Source organism: Notolepis coatsorum, assembly GCF_963971535.1.
Source record: "Notolepis coatsorum genome assembly, chromosome: 5".
In the NCBI taxonomy this organism is placed as follows: domain Eukaryota; kingdom Metazoa; phylum Chordata; class Actinopteri; order Aulopiformes; family Paralepididae; genus Notolepis; species Notolepis coatsorum.
The window spans coordinates 41,627,441-41,647,901 of record NC_140169.1 but is presented as its reverse complement, the minus strand read 5'-3'; the positions used below and the strand labels follow the sequence as shown (position 1 = coordinate 41,647,901).

Sequence of the window (20,461 nt, the reverse complement as noted above, 5' to 3'; positions counted from 1 at the left end):
ATGTCAATATTTAAAAAATCTGTGATCGAAATCATATTTCCCCTCCGGAGCCCTGAGCCACACTGCAAAGTTCCACTCAACTCTCTAGCGGTTCAAGAGCGCCATCTGGTGGCCGATCGGCAGATCGCCAACCGGAAATGACCCTTTGAACCGGTAGTGCTCATCCATATGTGGTCCGGGCACTCGCTATCGTTAGAGAGACTCCGTCTTGACACAGTGAACATTGATCGGTGCAAATAACTCGAAAAACAACATGATTTGGACGTATATACTATTATACAACCTGGAAATGGATCGGGCATTTCTCCATCCCATAATAGAAAAAATTCTGTTTCACGCTCATCTGCCAGCGGCGCGAGGAAGCCACGGTAAGATTCAGCGTTATATAATAACGTGTTCCATATAAACTGCTATGATGAACATATGACCCACTCTGGATGAATCATCTAACGCTGCCCACGGAATTATAAACGATCCCCCGCCCATCCGGTCATCATCAGATGATATGTAGTAACTCCAAGAAGCACATCCAGTTGAAATTTTTTATCTTGCACAGATTCATACCAAACTGTATTTGATCATCAATATAATGCATTTAGGGCTATAAATCACATTCTGAAGAAGGCTGCAGAAAACGATAAAAACATACTTATACTTTAGACCATATTTTAGTATGAATATGTGAATGAAAAAGTTTAACGTTGCTACACCCTGAACAATACATATAGGACATTGAATGGGCAATTTAATGGCAATTTAGCAATATAATTTAAAAAGTTATAGCCCTGCAAAGAAGGGGAACTTCTCCATAGACAAATAGAGCTGGCTAGGGATGGTAAATTATGAATTTAACCCATGGCGATCAAAGTGTTAACACTATGATTTACAATACACACATTATACGATTTGAAATTTATTTTAAAAAGGGACAGGCCGATTAGGAAACAAACAGTATTGGGGAATAATACACAATGGACTGGTATGAAGGAACTACAGGATTACACATGACACACAATACAAATGAACATGAGCATAAGAAAGACAAATTCAGAACATTGACCGGGAGCTCTGAGGCTGTCCACAGAACGAATGTTGGATTTATATAGTGCACACTTCGCCACTAGGGGGAGCCCTCTCACTAGGAGAGCCATTACTCCTCACCCTTCCAACAGGGAACAGAGGGATACGATTAAGATCCTCTAACACCGGTGGCTAGGCGAGCAATGGAGTAACACACTGTTTGTTCTAGCTCCCGTCGAGCCTCTACTTTTTTTTATCTTAATTTAATAAGTTTACGGATTTACAAAACTTAGTGAATCTTACTCAGGGTACATTTGTTCAAACCGATGGTCATTTTTTACACGGACAGATGGCATCAAACCTACGCAAATACGGATTCGTCCCGACTACAAGTAGGCCTGAAAAAGCCTCTACTTCCATTTCTGGGCCACCACCGTCCACACCGTCAAAGAAGTCCGGCGTGGATACCACAGCCTTAAAGGCGGAGATTCTCCTCGCGCTGAAATCGGAACTCGCAGAGATAATACAATCGGAATTGAAAGGTGCACTTTCCAAAGAGTTCAACCTTATCAGAAATTATTTGAAAGTGATGAATGAGGAAATGCGAAGCTATGTAGCGACACTGCGTGTGGACATGAACAAAATGGAGGCTGCAGTTAAAGACGTGGAGGGTGGTCTCTCGATGTGGTCGGACGAGGTGGTAACGCTACAAACCACAGTCAAAGACTTAAAGACGGAGGTGGCCGGTCTCAGGGGAAAGTGTGATGACATGGAAGGAAGAATGAAGAGGTGTAATGTAAGGATACTCGGAGTGGCTGAGACGGATGCCTCGAGTTCCACTGCGTCATGGAAGGAAGAATGAGGAGGTGTAATGTAAGGATACTCGGAGTGGCTGAGACGGATGCCTCGAGTTCCACTGCGTCATGGAAGGAAGAATGAGGAGGTGTAATGTAAGGATACTCGGAGTGGCTGAGACGGATGCCTCGAGTTCCACTGCGTCGGTCTCAAAACTACTGAAAGACGTGCTACAAATGGATAATGAAGTGCTGGTAGACCGCTCGCACAGAACACTGGGGCCGAGGAGGACAGACGGGAAGCCCTGTGCCATCGTGGCTAAACTCCACTACTACCAGGACTGTGTCGAGGTGTTGAGCCGGGCGCGCGCTCAGGCTCCATTACAGGTCAACGGAATGTCTATTGCAATCTTCCCCGACTATGCCACGGGCTTCGCGATGGCCAGGGCTGCGTTTACGGAGGTGAGGAAGCTACTACGCGGTCGTGAAGGCACCCGGTACGGCATTTTTTTTCCAGCCCGACTTCGCATCACGCACGGGGGAAAAGATAGAGTTCATCGATGCAGGTGAAGCAATGAGCTACGTCAGAAAGAACATTGTACACGCAGCAGCGGGTGAGACCACATAGAAAGAGAGATGTATCTGTGTGTACGTGCTGCTTATGATATGCAGGTGATGTGAACAATGTATCATTAACTTCAACAGGACAATATATGTATAGAGGCTACTGTAATGTCTACTGTGTGATCATCTATGTGTAGCATCATCTGCCTAGCGTTGAGAGGACGCCACTGGACACCATTTATCAAGCTAAGTGACTCACCAATCTCCAGCAAATTCATTGCCCTCTACTTATGATGTACAGGTGATGTGAAGAGTGTATAATTTTGGCCCCAATAGGACAATGTGTGTATACACATACATAAATATGTACACACATGCTCACACCTACGATGACGCACGTGCTCACACACCTAATGGATGCACTATCTAGAGATTCTAGGCGTACCACACACACGTGGGCACATATTACGCACATGCACAGACACGCATGTAGACACACATACACGTTTACACATTATACAGATACGGGGGCATGGACCCACACACTCACGCCTACACACCCATACGCTTACACCTTGGCTGTGTCCGATACATCCATACACACACACACACATAGGTTCACGTGCACGCAACTGCACGAACACTGAAGGGCATATGCCCAGGTACACACCCATTTGTAGACTCATGGACACACGCACACTCCCACACCTCTTCCAATTTATTCTATATCACCCAATCAGACACCCTTTTTTGTGTTTAACGGGGCATGTTGGTTGCCCTTGCTCGGGAGTAAGATGTCTGCCTTATTTCAGGGCCTGCTTGATGTGAGGTTGTTAATGTTAATATATTATTGTTATGCTTACCGTTTACCGTTGCCACCTATATTACCTTACCTGGTTGGGTGTATCCCACTGGACAGCTGAAGACCTTATATAATACCAAGATCTGAGTAAAAACTTTTACTCTTACTTTTCTTTTCTTTCTCTTTATTATTTTCTTTTACCTAAGGGGCTCGACGGGGCCTGAACGGCTGGATCCATGGGTAGAACACCTCCAACACAAGCACATTATGTGTGGATTAGTTTCTGAAGGGTATTTTGGGCACCTTGTTTTTTTATAGGTGTCGGGGGGGGGGGGATTACCGGACTTGTACATTCAACATGCTTAAATGATCAGACGTCTGTTTTGCTCTTCACCTGCGGTTGTGCTGAGCTCTCTCTAGGTTCCAGATGCATGGCCTCTCTCATCTACTATGATCGACACGGGTGATACCATGGGGCTGGAAGGGTGCTCTGTCAATTTCATGAGTTGGAATGTTAAATCACTCAACCACCCTGTAAAGTGTAAGAAGGTACTTACACATTTAAAATAACTCAAGGTAGACATAGCGTTTTTACATGAGACGCATTTAAAAACTGCGGACCATGCTCGACTGGGGGGGGGGGGGTGGGTGGGACAGATGTATCACTCCAACTTCCACACAAGGGCCAGGGGAGCAGCCATTTTGATAGATAAAAACACGCCATTTACTATGTCAAGTGTAGAGGCCGACCCTGCAGGGCGCTATATTATAGTGGTGGGGAAACTGCATTCATTTCCGGTCATTCTGGCTAATATCTACGCACCAAACTGGGACAACCCTTCGTTCTTCAGCCTTTTTTCTCGCCTACCGGATATGACCTCGCACCATCTCATCCTTGGCGATGAATTGTGCACTCTCCCCGGTGCTGGACCGTAGCTCGCCCAGAAAGGCCCCCCAGTCCAGCTCGGCCTGCGCAATCCGGCGCTTTCGTAAATCATATGGGGTAGCTGACGTGTGGCGGTTTCGTAATCCTACATCCAGAGGATACTCCTTTTTTTCCCCGTCCATAATACCTTCTCGCGCATAGACAGCTTTCTCCTGGATAAGAGACTCCTTCCCCTCGTAACCAAATGCGAATACGGAGCGATAGTTATCTCAGACCATGGTCCCTTAGTTATGAAAATGAGTATCCCGAATACACGGCTCGGCCACCGCCAGTGGAGACTCAACCCGTTGCTCCTGTCGGAGGAAGCCTTCACAAGCTTCATCACCTCTGAAATTACATTATTTCTCGACATTAATAAGACTCCGGGAATGTCTTCTTTAACCATTTGGGAATCACTGAAGGCGTACTTAAGGGGACAGGTGATTTCATATTGCGCCAACGGCACGCCTTAAGCAACTGACTGACGAGATTTTGGAGCTAGATAGACTACATAGCCACTCGCCATCAACCGACACGTTGAAAAAACATATATCGCTGCGAACTGAGTTTGACCTCCTGTCAACGCGACAGGCTGAGTACCTCATTACTAAAACGCGACAGGGGTACTATGAACATGGGGAGAAGGCCGGACGGATACTGCGACAAAGAACTGCCAACCAGTCCATCCCCACTATCAACGACGAGCAGGGCTCAAAAGCCACTGACAACATTAAAATTTATAAAAGCTTTAAAACGTTCTACTAATAGTTATACACCTCGGACTCGCAAGTGGGGCCCTCCACGCTAGACGATTTCTATAGGACCCTCTGCGTCCCGACAGTCGACCCAGAGAGGGCCGCAGATCTGGAGGAGGAACTTACGGTTGCGGAGATTACGTCAGCGATTAGATCTATGCAGAGTGGCAAGTCCCCGGGGCCAGACGGTTACCCTACAGACTTCTACAAAAAATTCTCAACCCAGCTGTCCTTACTGCTGCTAGCCGTATTTGACGAATCATTCTCAACAAATTCTCTTCCTCCGACCATGCGCCAAGCGGTTATCTCCTTAATCCTTAAGAAAGACTAGAACCCCCTGGAATGCGGCTTGTTCCGTCCAATACCCTCCTTAACGCCGATGTCAAGGTTCTCGCTAAGGTTCTGGCCCGTCGTCTGGAGGGGGTTCTCCCCTCAATTATCTCGCCGGACCAAACAGGCTTCATCAAGAATCTGTACTCTTTCTTTAATATCAGACGCCTCCTAAATATCCTGTATAGCCCCTCTCCACCCGGAACACCTGAGGTGGTCCTCTCCCTTGATGCGAAAAAAGCGTTTGATCGGGTGGAGTGGGACTATCTTTTTCACGCTCTGGAGAGGTTTGGGTTTGGCCCCAAACTCATAGCTTGGATTAGAATTCTATATACGTCTCCGATGGCTGCCGTTCGCACCAACAACAATCTATCCACCTACTTTCAAGTCAAGAGTCAAGAGTTTTATTTGTCACGGCATACAAGTATACAATGAAATGCGGGTGGTCTTGCCTGCAACGATGTGCAATACAGTGGTACAACATATAATAGAATCCAATAAAAACAACATTGTGCAATAACAGGTAACAGGTAACATGGTGTGACATCTCGGTATCTGTACATAGTTATTTACAGAGCATATAGGACATGCTAGGTAGCTTTGGTAGTGCAATACACTGTTACTGTTGCTATACTAATTTAAAGTGGCCTTTCCTTTTGGCAATAAGTGTGGGTGAGTGCGGCATGAGTGTGTGCCCGCTCATGTTAAAGTGGCTGCTAGTGCACAGCGTGCGTGTCGTGTGTGTGCTCATGTGTGCTTGTGTGTGGATAGTTCAGTGTTCTGTGGCACTCAATGTTCATTGTTCAAGGCTCTGATGGCCTGGGGGAAGAAGCTGAGCCTAAGCCTCTCTGTCCTAGTAGCTGGGGTTCGCAGGCATCTGCCTGACCTCAGCAGCTGGAACAGGCTGTTATTGGGGTGGTGGGGGTCTTTCATTATTCTGCAGGCTCTGGATTTGCACCTCTTGTTGTATAGAACCTGCAGGGGAGGTAGTGCAATACCCGTGGTATGCTCGGCTGAGCGCACCACTCTCTGTAGGGCCTTCTTGTCCTGTGCCGTGCTGTTTCCATACCAGGCAGTGATGTTTCCGGTCAAGATGCTCTCTACAGCTCCTGAGTAGAAGGACTGGAGTATCTTCCCCGATACTCTGAACTTCCTTAACTGTCTCAGGTGGTAGAGGCGCTGCTTCGCCTTCTTTACTACTGCCTATGTGTGTTGACCATGTCAGATCCTCTGAGATGTGGACCCCCAGGTACTTAAAGCTGCTCACCCTGTCCACGGTAGCCCCGTTAATCCTCAGTGGTGTGTGTGTCTCCTGCTGTCCTCTCCTTTGAACTCCATAGGGGTACGAGACAGGGATGTCCTTTATCTCCACTCCTTTTCGCAATGGAGCCCCTTGCGCTGGCTCTGAGGCAGAACACCGATATCAAGGGGATCATGTGCGCGGACTCGGAGCATAAAGTCTCGCTCTACGCGGACGACATGTTGTTGTATATATCACAACCCCAAACGAGTCTTCCTCGGTTGATGACCCTACTTGCGGACTTCGGCAAAATATCCGGATACAAAATCAACATTAAAAAAAGCGAACTGATGCCCGTCGGCACCTCGGCGGATCGGATACCTCTGAGCACATTCCTGTTTAAAATTTGCCCTAAAAAGTTCAAGTACCTCGGGATATGGATCACGCATGAACATAAGGACCTATATATGGCTAACTATCAACCTTTACTGTCTAACCTGGCGAGAGATATTGAACGTTGGGACCCCCGGTCGCTATCCCTGGGTGGGAGAATCAACACAATAAAGATGAATGTATTGCCGAAATTTCTATATGTATTTCAGAGTCTTCCAGTCTTCCTGACCAAGACATTCTTCTCCAAGATAAACAACCAGATATCTTCCTTTATCTGGAACAAAAAACCGCCCCGGATCAAAAGATCTATGCTGCAGAGACCCAGCGTAATGGGTGGGATGGCGCTTCCAAACTTTATTTACTACTACTGGGCAGCAAACATAAGATCGTTATTATACTGGGTAAATGGGGAGGACACATGATTACGTTTTGGGGGGGGGGGGGGGGGGGGGGGGGGGGGGGGGGGACCCTGCATATATCGGTATCGGTTGATATCGGTATCGGAAATTAAGAGTTGGACAATATCGGTATATCAAATATCGGTAAAAAAGCCAATATCGAAGGTCTAGAGAGGGACACACACACGGTGTGGTCAGGTCTGTACTAAGATGTACCAGAGGGGGAAGGTTTAGAGAGGGACACACACACGGTGTGGTCAGGGGGAAGAGGTTGTGTGGTACCAGAGGGGGAAGGTTTAGAGAGGGACACACACACGGTGTGGTCAGGGGGAGGAGGTTGTGTGGTACCAGAGGGGGAAGGTTTAGAGAGGGACACACACACGGTGTGGTCAGGTCTGTACTAAGATGTACCAGAGGGGGAAGGTTTAGAAAGGGACACACACACGGTGTGGTCAGGGGGAGGAGGTTGTGTGGTACCAGAGGGGGAAGGTTTAGAGAGGGACACACACGGTGTGGTCAGGGGGAGGAGGTTTAGAGAGGGACACACACGGTGTGGTCAGGTGGAGGAGGTTGTGTGGTGATCACCTGTGCAGCTCCAGTGATCATGTTGGGGATGAAGTCCTTGTGGCCTGGGGCGTCCATCAGGGTCACCACCTTAGAGCTCGTCTCAAATTTGGTCATCCCAACATCCATGGTCACACCTCTGGAAGAGCACACACACACACATTAGGGCTGAGCCTAAACGTTCGGACCTTCGTTCGTTACGTTGGCATTCAAATTCTAAATCAACATTCTAATTTTTAATAAATAAATAAAAGTTTTTTATATATATTTTTTTATGCGTCTATTCATTCTGTTTAAACCAATGGGGTTTTTCTTCACAGTTGCAGATAATTTAATCAGATTAATCACTTTATTCAAATTGAGGATTTAGTTTGAGGATATTTATAAAAAAACATTTAAAACATTTTAAGTTATTTTGAATATTAAAAAAAAATTATTTAAACAAAGGTTCGAACGTCCGTTCGAAAAACCCTGACGAAGTGCGAATCCCAAAAACAGGCTTCGGGGACAGCCTTAACACACATTAGTGTTCCACTAAAACCTCAGATATCCAGAGGAAGATTGGTCAGTAGGTCATCAGCGCTGCCTGCGTACCTGTCCCTCTCCTCGCCGGTCTCGTCCAGGACCCAGGCGTAGGCGAAGGAAGCCTTGCCAGCCTTCTTGGACTCCTGCTCGTACTTGTGCATGGTGCGCTTGTTTACGTTACCCAGCAGGTACAGCAGGTGACCCATCAGAGTGCTCTTACCTGCATCGACATGACCTGGAGGGAGAGGGGGAGGTTCAGAGTCAAGAGATTTATTTGTCACGTACATACACAAGACATGTAGTGATATGGAGGTGGCCATGCATGTCAATTGTGCAAAAATACAAATAAGATAGAATAATAAAATAAGATAAAAATATACATGCTAAAAAGTAATACGAATTAAATACAATGCTAAGCTTAACACATTGAGTACCAACAACGAGATTAGTCGTGTTAACTCGTCTTTTTATCGGTTTTGCTTTTATTATCAATATCCATTCATTTTTCATCCATCCAGCCTGACGTTATCATTGGGAATGGGTCTGAGCTTGAAAAGGGCAAATACCGCCGCCTATCGTCTCCCGGATGGTATTGCACATCATTGGATTGGATTGGGTGGGCATGTGCATCAGAAAAAAAGTCCGGTCCGGGGTTTTCCCTTCTCTGGCAAGCAGTATTTGTTACCACATTCACTGGGGAGGCTGGGAGCAGCTTTCGATTATGTGTTTTGGACTATAACGTTGGATCAATAAACGCAATCAATATTTGGAATGGCGATCAGGAATTGGATTAATCTTTTTGCAGAACATCTGATGTGAGGTAAGGACTCTATTTTACCAGTATTGGGTTAATCAGATGTTTCTTTCTCAGCCATCGCAGCGTGTCTGTGTGTGTGTGTGTGTATGACGTTAGCGCTGACCAGGTCATGGATAATAGATTTTTCAGCCAGCTTCTCTAGCGTGCATAAGTACACATATACTATCGATAATCTAGCGTTTATTTGAAAACGATTCATAAATCAGCCGAAAAATGACAACGTGTTTTGTGTATTCCACTAAAGAGCTATTATCGCGGAATTTCTCTGGAATTACTAGAACTCTCCAAAACTATACTAGTTTATACCGTCAAAACGGTATAAAACGGAAATGTACCAATGAAAAAACAATCTGTTTCGTACATGTTGACTGCAAGCAAGTCATTTAAGATATAGTTTAAGCCTTCGCAAATGTCCCCGACCTCTGCTGGCACTCTAGCCCATATATGGTCAAAGGGGCGTGGCACTCAATGTGTTAAGAATTAACACTTTGGTTGCCTTGGGTTAAATTCATGATATACCATAGGTTGCCGGCTCTATTTGTCTATGGAGAAGTACCCCTTCTTTGCATGGCTATAACTTTTTAAATTCTATTGCTACATTGCCATTATTAGGGCCCATTCAAAGTCCTATATGTATTGTTCATTGTGTAGCAACGTTAAACTTTTTCATTCACATATTCATAGTAAAGTATGGTCTAATGTATAAGTATGTTTTCATCTCTTTCTGCAGCTTTCTCCAGAACGTGATCTATAGCCCCAAATACATTATATTGATGATGCAATACAGTTTTATGGCAATCAGCGCGATATAAAAAATTCCAACTAGACGTACTTCTAGAAGTTACTACACGTCATCTGATGTTGACCGGATGGGCGAGGGGGCGTTTATAATTCCGTGGGCAGCGTTATACCAATCATCTAATGTGGGTCAAATGTTGATAATAGCAGTTAGTATCGAAGACGGTAACGTTACACGCTGAAACTCACCCCAGTCTCTGCGCGCCGTTGGGCGATCATCGTAGAGTAGAAGTCTTATCATTATGGGATGTAAATTTACCCGGTCCATCTCCAGCTTGTATAATGGTATATACGTCCAAATCATGTTGTTTATCGAGTTATTGGCAATCGATCACTGTGTAGCGTGACGAGCCAGAGTCCCGGGACCTATAGCGAGTGCCCGGAAGTACTACGGACGTCTAGCACAACCTCTATGGCACATCCTGTTAAGCGATTGCGCCGATCGGCCACCAGATGGCGCTCCTGAACCGCCAGAGAGCTCAGTGGGTCCTGCTGGTGGATCTCAGGCCAGCGGAGGGGACATATGAATCCGATCGCAGATTTTTGAAATATTGATATAAGGACGCTGTACAGCGTCCTCCGGCAACTTGAGCATGGCCAGCAATGACGTCTAAACACGTTTCATGGCAGTCAAAGTGTTAAGGTAAAGTACTATATACAATAATAAGTACAGTTATGTTTTTTAAAGTGAAATGTTTTGTAGTGTGTGTTCACAGGGAGGGTTGGATGTGTGGTGTGTGTTCACAGGGAGGGTTGGATGTGTGGTGTGTGTTCACAGGGAGGGTTGGATGTGTGGTGTGTGTTCACAGGGAGGGTTGGATGGAGGGAGAAAGAGTACAGGTTGCAGAGAGAGAGAGCAGGCGGGGAGGAAGAGGAGGGAGGAGAGGAACGGATGGTTAGGTGGTGGGATGGAGGGATGAGGATGATGGAGGGATGGGGATGATGGAGGGTGGAGGTTGAGAGACTGGGTGTGAGAAGGGCCAAAAGTAAAAACATTTATTAGAAAAAAAAAAGAAAAAGAAAAGAGGAAGCCATGAGAAAGAGAGGGAGAGATTGATTCACACAATGAGAGAAAAGAGGAAGCCATGAGAAAGAGGGAGAGAGAGATTCACACAATGAGAGAAAAGAGGAAGCCATGAGAAAGAGAGGGAGAGAGAGATTCACACAATGAGAGAAAAGAGGAAGCCATGAGAAAGAGAGGGAGAGAGATTCACACAATGAGAGAAAAGAGGAAGCCATGAGAAAGAGAGGGAGAGAGAGATTCACAGAATGAGAGAAAAGAGGAAGAAGGATGGAGGTGAAGCAGAGGAAGAAAAGGATGGAGGTGAAGCACGGGAAGAGAAGGATGGGGAGGTGAAGCGCGGGAAGAGAAGGATGGAGGTGAAGCAGAGGAAGAGAAGGATGGGGAGGTGAAGCGCGGGAAGAGAAGGATGGAGGTGAAGCAGAGGAAGAGAGGTGAAGCGCGGGAAGAGAAGGATGGAGGTGAAGCAGAGGAGGAGAAGGATGGAGGTGAAGCAGAGGAAGAGAAGGATGGAGGTGAAGCAGGGGAAGAGAAGGATGGAGGTGAAGCAGGGGAAGAGAAGGATGGAGGTGAAGGATGGAGGTGAAACAGGGGAAGAGAAGGGTGGAGGTGAAGCAGAGGAAGAGAAAAAACGGAAGGTGACTAAAATCACATTGTCAGTATGTGAGAAACTACTGCAACATGTGAAACCAGCCAGTCACCTTCCATGAGGTAACAGGAGATACATGAGTCTATTTTAACTTTCGCAATAATTTCTTTGTTGGGCAACCTCAGCGTGGCTAATACAATTAGACTGGGAAGTAGGGCTGCACAATTCTTGGTAAAATGTGCATAACGATTTTTCTCTAAGAATTGAGACCACGATTCTCTGACACGATTCTTATTTTTTCAATAAAATCATTTATTGCACTCTCTTAAACAGACAACATATTATATCAAAGTGCTTGACTTAAACATAACATATATGAAAGTACTTGACTTAAAACGTAAGTGTCTTGTACCATACAAAATAACTCTTTAGTAAAAAGAAGGGAAAAAAAGTTAAAACTTAAATAAAAAATTATCTTTTTCGATTAATCGTGCAGCCCTACTGGGAAATATTGTTAAAGAGTGCCGGAAGACCATCGGCATTAACTTGAATGATCTCAGTCATGGTTGTCAAGTGAGAGCCACTCAGAAGGCAGAGGCCACTCTAGCGGACCCTCAGCACCCTCTCTATGCAGAGGTTCCACTCTTGCCTTCAGGACGGAGGTATTCCTCCCATACAGGGGAGGAAATTAGGCCACTTTACCCGCCAAATGCGGGTATTTTTTACGTTTGGCTGGTAAAAAAAATCAGATACTCGCCAGTTGGCTGGTAAGCCAAAAAGTTAGTTTCCTCCCCTGCTGGTGAGTATACAAAAAAATAAAACATTCTGCAATCACTGCACTGGCAAACGGTGCGCGTCTTCTGAGTGTTCGCTTTAGTTGACAGTGCCACGAGAGCACTGCACAAGACCACCCGCGGACATATAATGTTTAATAAACGTTTGCGCAGTACTGGCCAACCCGCGGACATATAATAATAAAAGTCCCGCGGTACTAGGCTAGCCATCAGGAGCACTCGCAAACAGATAACGTTAAACACAGCAGAAGATGGAAAACAGACAGACTGACCAACGGGGAACTGCATCCAACCCTAGTACAACCCTCGAGTATAAGTTACTAAGGACACATTTAAATCACAGAGGTGTAATGTTAGTCTACTGGAACTGTATACAGTGGTTAGCTTCTAGTTAGCGTTTTAGCTATAGCTGCTTGCTAGCTAACGTTAGCCCCATGTGCTCAAAGCAGCCAGCTAGGTGTATCTGTTATGACTATAATGTTTCCAAAAAAGCACCGGACTACGACGTAAGGTTAGACATTTTATTTCATGCTCAAAAGGCTTGCACATCGCAGTCACGAAAGGGGCTAGCTCAACCAGTGCACTGTGCACAACAGCACACCAACCGAACTGACGTTACCACAACACTTGACGGTACTTCACAGCACTGTCGTAAGACCACCGTGCTGTCTTAAAGGCACAGTGTGCCTACCCAGATGCATACACAACATTGACGCGGCTTGACATACAAAGAAGTAATTATCACAATTAGTGATTTTTTTTTGTCTGGTAAAAAAATCTGTTTGGCTGGTAAAGAAATTCAGATACTCGCCAGTTGGCTGGTAAGCCAAAAAGTTAGTTTCCTCCCCTGCTCCCATAGGAGGGCCAAGTCAAATAGGTATCCGAGATCATTTGTTCAGTCAGCTGTTGGATTTTTAAATAACATTGTATATGTAAGGCTTAGCTGCTTAGGCTTAGCTGCTACTGTATAGTCACAACAAATAATCTGTGTTCTTAATCTACACCAGTTTTATTGTGATCTATTTTATGTTTTAATGTATTTATGTCTTTATTGTATATTTGCCATGTGTACTGGTTGTGCTGTGTACCAATACTGTTGCAAACCAAATTGCCCCTTGGGGATAATAAAGACTATCCAATCCAATGTCTCACTGACCATTGTGCTTTATATGAAAAAGTGGAGTGGCCTTTAACTAAGAGAAGGGACTTGCCTTGCATTTTATTCATCTATAAGGTTCTGCTTATGAAACATCCCTATTATCTATGCTCTTTGATTGCTTTTTAATACAGCACATATGGCACTAGGTCACAGTACTACTTAGCTTTAGATACACCACAAAAAAAATTTAAACAAAGGTTCGAACGTCCGTTCGAAAAACCCTGACGAAGTTTGAATAAAAAAAAACAGGCTTCGGGGACAGCCTTAACACTTTGGGTGCCGGGAAACGCCTAAACACGTCATTCCCGGCCATGCTCAAGTTGCCGAAGACGCCTTAGAGCGTCTTTAATATCAATATTTCAAAAATCTGGGATCGGATTCATATGTCCCCTCCGCTGGCCTGAGATCCACCAGGAGGACCCACTGAGCTCTCTGGCGGTTCAGGAGCGCCATCTGGTGGCCGATCGGCGCAATCGCTTAACAGGAAGTGCCGTAGAGGTTGTGCTGGACGGCCGTATTACTTCCGGGCACTCGCTAATAGGTCCCGGGACTCGATCTCGACACACTACATAGCGATCGATTGCCAATAACTCGATAAACAACATGATTTGGACGTATATACCATTATACAAGCTGGAGATGGACCGGGTAAATCTACATCCCATAATGATAAAATGTCTACTCTACGATGATCGCCCAACGGCGCGCGGAGACTGGGGTGAGTTTTAGCGTGTAAAGTTACCGTCTTCGATACTAACTGCTATTATCAACATTTGACCCACATTAGATGATTGGTATAACGCTGCCCACGGAATTATAAACGCCCCCTCGCCCATCCGGTCAACATCAGATGACGTGTAGTAACTTCTAGAAGTACGTCTAGTTGGAATTTTTTATATCGCGCTGATTGCCATAAAACTGTATTGCATCATCAATATAATGTATTTGGGGCTATAGATCACGTTCTGGAGAAAGCTGCAGAAAGAGATGAAAACATACTTATACATTAGACCATACTTTACTATGAATATGTGAATGAAAAAGTTTAACGTTGCTACACAATGAACAATACATATAGGACTTTGAATGGGCCCTAATAATGGCAATGTAGCAATAGAATTTAAAAAGTTATAGCCCTGCAAAGAAGGGGACTTTCTCTATAGACAAATAGAGCCGGCAACCTACGGTTGATAATGAATTTAACCCATGGCAGCCAAAGTGTTAACACACATTAGTGTTCCACTAAAAGCTCAGATATCCAGATGAAGATTGGTCAGTAGGTCATCAGCGCTGCCTGCGTACCTGTCCCTCTCCTCGCCGGTCTCGTCCAGGACCCAGGTGTAGGAAGCCTACGTGTGCCCTGTACAAATGTAACAAACTACTAGGGGTCCTAAGGTGACGATTCAACTGCATCGATTTGAAAATGTTAGAAACGATTAGAATATATATATTTATTTTTTAGGTTGATTTTTTTATTGACCTATAGTCCATTCATGCTGAGTGAATCAGTTCCCCCAGCCACATTTGTGTATTCAACATGTTTGGGGGGAATTAACTGATTTCATGATGCATTGAATCGTTGCCTGAAAAATCGTTGCCTGAAAAATCGTAATCAAATCGAAGTGGGGTCAAATATTTACACCCCTACAAACTACATTTCATTCTGTTGGAAGATTTTCCAGTTTTAGACGCTGACTTGTGTGTTGGTGATGTTCAACTGTTCCCTTTGCTCTACTTGTTTGTTTTTTGTTGCTCGACTTGTCTGGTTATCTCTGTCTGAACTGTACGTGTCTGTTCGATGTGTATAAGATAAGATGTTCCTGTATTGATCCCCTTGTTGGGAAAATGTGTGCGTCATAGCAGCATGGGGGACGGGGGAGGGGAGGTACAGGTATGGGCAGGGTAATAAATATAGGCAATACAATTTGATCTGAATATGAAAATATCAGAAAAGGTTTGTTTGCCTATTGTTAAAAGCAGGGTTTCCCACAGACATTGCAAAATGTAATTCAAGGACTTTCAAGTACTTTTCCAAGAACTATTTTTCATTTAAAAAGGGGCATTTAAAAGGATATAATTCACTTTTAAATGCTGTTTTTTTTATTGAAAAAAAATCGTATCCAATATTTATGGCTTAAAACCTATTTCCGACAATTAGTTAAAGGTGACATGCATTATAAATGTCTTTTTTGAGTCTCTAGCATTGTATTATAGTAATAGGAGTTAGTATCAATGTGTTTTTGTCTCTAAATACCATATTGGCGGATTGCAGTCATTCAGGTCATTCATTTTCTGGTCCATTTTAATCAGGTCGTTCTGATTTGATGCGCATGGTGACGTCACGTGGCGCTGGGGAAGCGGATAGTGATTCGATTGGCTCTGTGGTTGGAGCCAATGCCCGCCCACAACCTAGGCAGCCCACACAGCGATAGCAGAGCGAGTGGAAATCACTTCCTCAAACAGCGAGGCAGATAGTGAAACCCAACACCTCGACTGCACTCTGAGGGAGAGAGAGAGATGGAGAGACAGAGGGAGAGACAGAGAGACAGAGAGAGGGAGAGAGAGAGAGAGAGGGAGAGAGAGAGCGAGAGAGGGAGAGAGGGAGGAGAGAGCCCGCTTCTGCGTGTGCTTGTTTACACAGCGTTTCATGCTGAGTCTCTCTCTCGCTCTCTCTCTATCCCACCCCCTCTCTCTCTCTCTCTCGCTCTCCCTCTCTCTTTCCCTCTCCCCCCTCTCTCTCTCTATCCCACCCCCTCTCTCTCTCTATCCCACCCCCTCTCTATCTCTCTCTGTCTACCAGTCGCAGACTGTGTGGATGACTGTCACTCAGTGCTTATGGGCGGAGCCAGGCCATCACAGCCTGAAATACTGATGCTGTGAAATGAGGCTTTTGAGTACTTGATAAGAAATATAAAACAATGCATTTAAAAAAAAAAAAAAAAAACTTACAGATGTTTTCAATAGACTCACAGGAATTGTGTAAAGTTGCCCAAATAGTGCTAGGAATAGCAATGCAGGTCGCCTTTAAACTTTAGATTAACACATTCGGGGCCAACCACGTATATATACGTGTTTCGGATCCAACGCTTGACGGCCAACCACGTATATATATTCGTGGTAAGGTTGTTTTGGCTTTTATTCCATTGTAATATCCTACTCAATGTCACCGAGCGGCACTGCAGATTTACCCTACTCTTGGAATGCATTGAAGTGCATTACCGGCCAGATCCTCGTAGGGGCGCTGTCTCGATAATGCAGTGTTCCCTGTTACAGACCGGTGTTTTAATTTTTTTTTAGTATGCATGGACTTTTCTGTTAGCCTAAAGCTATGCGTGTAGCCGATGGCCTGGAATAGTTTTTGGGACGCTGAATTCAGTATGCAGTAAAGGAATATATCACCAGCCAATGGACATATGGATCTACCAGATGGCGATCGATAACTGGGAAATCCTTTTTGGGATCCAACCGGCCACAGGTAAGAGCTTTTTCACGTAAATTACATGCTGATCAGGCCTTGTTATCATACCCAACCAGCCGATCAGCGAATAAGGCTAATGCCGTTATTGGTAATCAATAATCAGAAACGACATCCCCCGCCCCCCCCCCCCTTTCATGCATTCCATGATACCGACAATATGCATTTTGAGTTTTAGCTCTAGCTTGTCTATAGCCGAAACGCCATTCGATTTAACGTTATTAGCTTAGCACCCTATATCTCGCGTTCCAGGAAATACCCCAGAACATTCTGCCATAACGTTCATATTCACGACGCTATAAAATGGGAACGTATTGATGAAAAAATTATTTATTTAAGGCATATTGAAGGGACGGTTTCTAGTGTCAATTGACAATGAGAATGGACAGATAGCAATAATATAAAGTATAGATTTAGCTCTACAAACAGCCTCACGCACAATGAAAGTTTGTTTCGATATGCTGGCCGTATAGAGTGGGCCCCGTCTAATCCCAATGGCCCCGAATGTGTTCAAATAAACTATTTCTTGATTCAGAATTTTTTATCATGGATGAACAAAACTTTCAATGCGAATGGTTGATTTGAATTTCAATGAGTTTTTAAGCACCTTGTTAAAAAATGGGCTGTTTTCAAGGAATTCCAGGCCTCGACTTTTTTTTTACTAAAATCAAGCACTTTAAGCACTTCAAGGACCTTGTGCAAACCCTGTAACATGTCTCTTGAAAAAGTAGTGTGTGTGTGTGTAAATGGACTCCATTTATATAGCACTTTCTGTGCTTTACAACGTATGCCTCACATTCACACGACAACGGCGGCAACGATGCAAAGGTGCCAAAGGTGGGGGTTCAGTGTGTTGCTCACCGGTCAGTTGGGGGTTCAGTGTCTTGCTCACCGGTCAGTTGGGGTTCAGTGTGTTGCTCACCGGTCAGTTAGGGGTTCAGTGTGTTGCTCGCCTCAAAACCCACCTGTTCTCCCTTGCCTTCAACCCCCCCCCCCCCCCCCCCCTCCAACCTGATTGATGTCTGTCTCCAGTCTTTTTGTGCTATCACGCTGTCTCCCCTGTTCCCCCTATGGTCTCATGTTCCTTTTGTTTTGTTTCTTTGTTGTTTCTTTGTTTTTGTTTCTTTGCTTTTGTTTCTTTGTTTGTACTTTTGCTCCCGACTATTGTCAGCGACTTCGGGTTATTGAGAAGCGCTATATAAATTAAATGAATTATTATTATTATTATTATTATTATTATTATTATTATTATTATTATTATTATATATAAGTTATAAAACCAAATCCTATGTCATACCATAGAATTGTATCATTATTTTGCATCGTGTTGAATCGTATTATGTTGAATCAAATCGTATCAAACTGTATCTCAACAGGGGTGAATCGTATCGCATCGCCCGGTGCTTCAAGTGTATCGTTAATGTATCGTAGGCAACGTATCGAGATGCGCATCACATCGGCCTCAGTGATGGAGATGCTCCCCTTGCTCACCGGTCAGTTGGGGGTTCAGTGTCTTGCTCACCGGTCAGTTGGGGTTCAGTGTGTTGCTCACCGGTCAGTTGGGGGTTCAGTGTCTTGCTCACCGGTCAGTTGGGGGTTCAGTGTCTTGCTCACCGGTCAGTTGGGGGTTCAGTGTCTTGCTCACCGGTCAGTTGGGGGTTCAGTGCCTTACTCACCGGTCAGTTGGGGGTTCAGTGTCTTGCTCACCGGTCAGTTGGGGGTTCAGTGCCTTGCTCACCTGTCAGTTGGGGTTCAGTGTCTTGCTCACCGGTCAGTTGGGGGTTCAGTGTGTTGCTCACTGGTCAGTTGGGGTTCAGTGTCTTGCTCACCGGTCAGTTGGGGGTTCAGTGTGTTGCTCACCGGTCAGTTGGGGGTTCAGTGTCTTGCTCACTGGTCAGTTGGGGGTTCAGTGTCTTGCTCACTAGTCAGTTGGGGGTTCAGTGCCTTGCTCACCTGTCAGTTGGGGTTCAGTGTGTTGCTCACTGGTCAGTTGGGGGTTCAGTGTGTTGCTCACCGGTCAGTTGGGGTTCAGTGTGTTGCTCACCGGGCAGTTGGGGGTTCAGTGTGTTGCTCACCGGTCAGTTGGGGGTTCAGTGTCTTGCTCACTGGTCAGTTGGGGTTCAGTGTGTTGCTCAACGGTCAGTTGGGGGTTCAGTGTCTTGATCACTGGTCAGTTGGGGGTTCAGTGTGTTGCTCACCGGTCAGTTGGGGGTTCAGTGTGTTGCTCACTGGTCAGTTGGGGGTTCAGTGCCTTGCTCACTGGTCAGTTGGGGGTTCAGTGTCTTGCTCACTGGTCAGTTGGGGGTTCAGTGCCGTGCTCACTGGTCAGTTGGGGTTCAGTGTGTTGCTCACTGGTCAGTTAGGGGTTCAGTGTGTTGCTCACCGGTCAGTTGGGGTTCAGTGTCTTGCTCACCGGTCAGTTGGGGGTTCAGTGTGTTGCTCACCGGTCAGTTGGGGTTCAGTGCCTTGCTCACCGGTCAGTTGGGGGTTCAGTGTGTTGCTCACTGGTCAGTTGGGGGTTCAGTGTGTTGCTCACTGGTCAGTTGGGGTTCAGTGCGTTGCTCACTGGTCAGTTAGGGGTTCAGTGTGTTGCTCACCGGTCAGTTGGGGGTTCAGTGTGTTGCTCACCGGTCAGTTAGGGGTTCAGTGTGTTGCTCACCGGTCAGTTGGGGGTTCAGTGTGTTGCTCACCTGTCAGTTGGGGGTTCAGTGTCTTGATCACTGGTCAAGTCAAGTCAAGTCAAGTCAAGAGTTTTAATTGTCACGGCATACAGGTATACAATGAAATGCGGGTGGTCTTGCCCGCAACGATGTGCAATACAGTGGTACATATAATAGAATCAAAAGAAGGAAACAACATTGTGCAGTAACAGGTAGCAGGTAACATGGAGTGACATCTCGGTATCTGTACATAGTTATTTACAGAGCATATGGGACATGCTAGTTAGCTTTGGTAGTGCAATACACTGTTCCTGTTATTCTAATTTAAAGTGTCCTTTCCTTTTGCCATAAGTTATTTGGGGTTCAGTGTGTTGCTCACTGGTCAGTTAGGGGTTCAGTGTGTTGCTCACTGGTCAGTTGGGGGTTCAGTGTGTTGCTCACCGGTCAGTTAGGGGTTCAGTGTCTTGCTCACTGGTCAGTTGGGGTTCAGTGTGTTGCTCACTGGTCAGTTAGGGGTTCAGTGTGTTGCTCACTGGTCAGTTGGGGTTTAGTGTGTTGCTCACCGGTCAGTTGGGGTTCAGTGTCTTGCTCACCGGTCAGTTGGGGGTTCAGTGTCTTGCTCACCGGTCAGTTGGGGGTTCAGTGTCTTGCTCACTGGTCAGTTGGGGTTCAGTGTGTTGCTCACCGGTCAGTTAGGGGTTCAGTGTCTTGCTCACCGGTCAGTTGGGGGTTCAGTGTGTTGCTCACCGGTCAGTTGGGGTTCAGTGTGTTGCTCACCGGTCAGTTGGGGGTTCAGTGTCTTGCTCACTGGTCAGTTGGGGTTCAGTGTCTTGCTCAC

At 45.6% G+C, this 20,461-nt stretch overlaps 1 protein-coding gene across 1 annotated transcript in view; it reads right to left on the bottom strand.

Moving 5' to 3' along the window:
• hbs1l (HBS1-like translational GTPase) overlaps positions 1–20,461 on the bottom strand; it is a 168,390-nt gene that overhangs the window by 76,602 nt on the left and 71,327 nt on the right. The window contains exons 8-9 of the mRNA XM_084315140.1: positions 8,380–8,545; positions 7,807–7,924 (exon numbers count right to left, since the gene is read on the bottom strand). Coding sequence (XP_084171266.1) covers positions 7,807–7,924; positions 8,380–8,545 — 284 coding nt within the window. The remainder of the gene's footprint in view (positions 1–7,806; positions 7,925–8,379; positions 8,546–20,461) is intronic.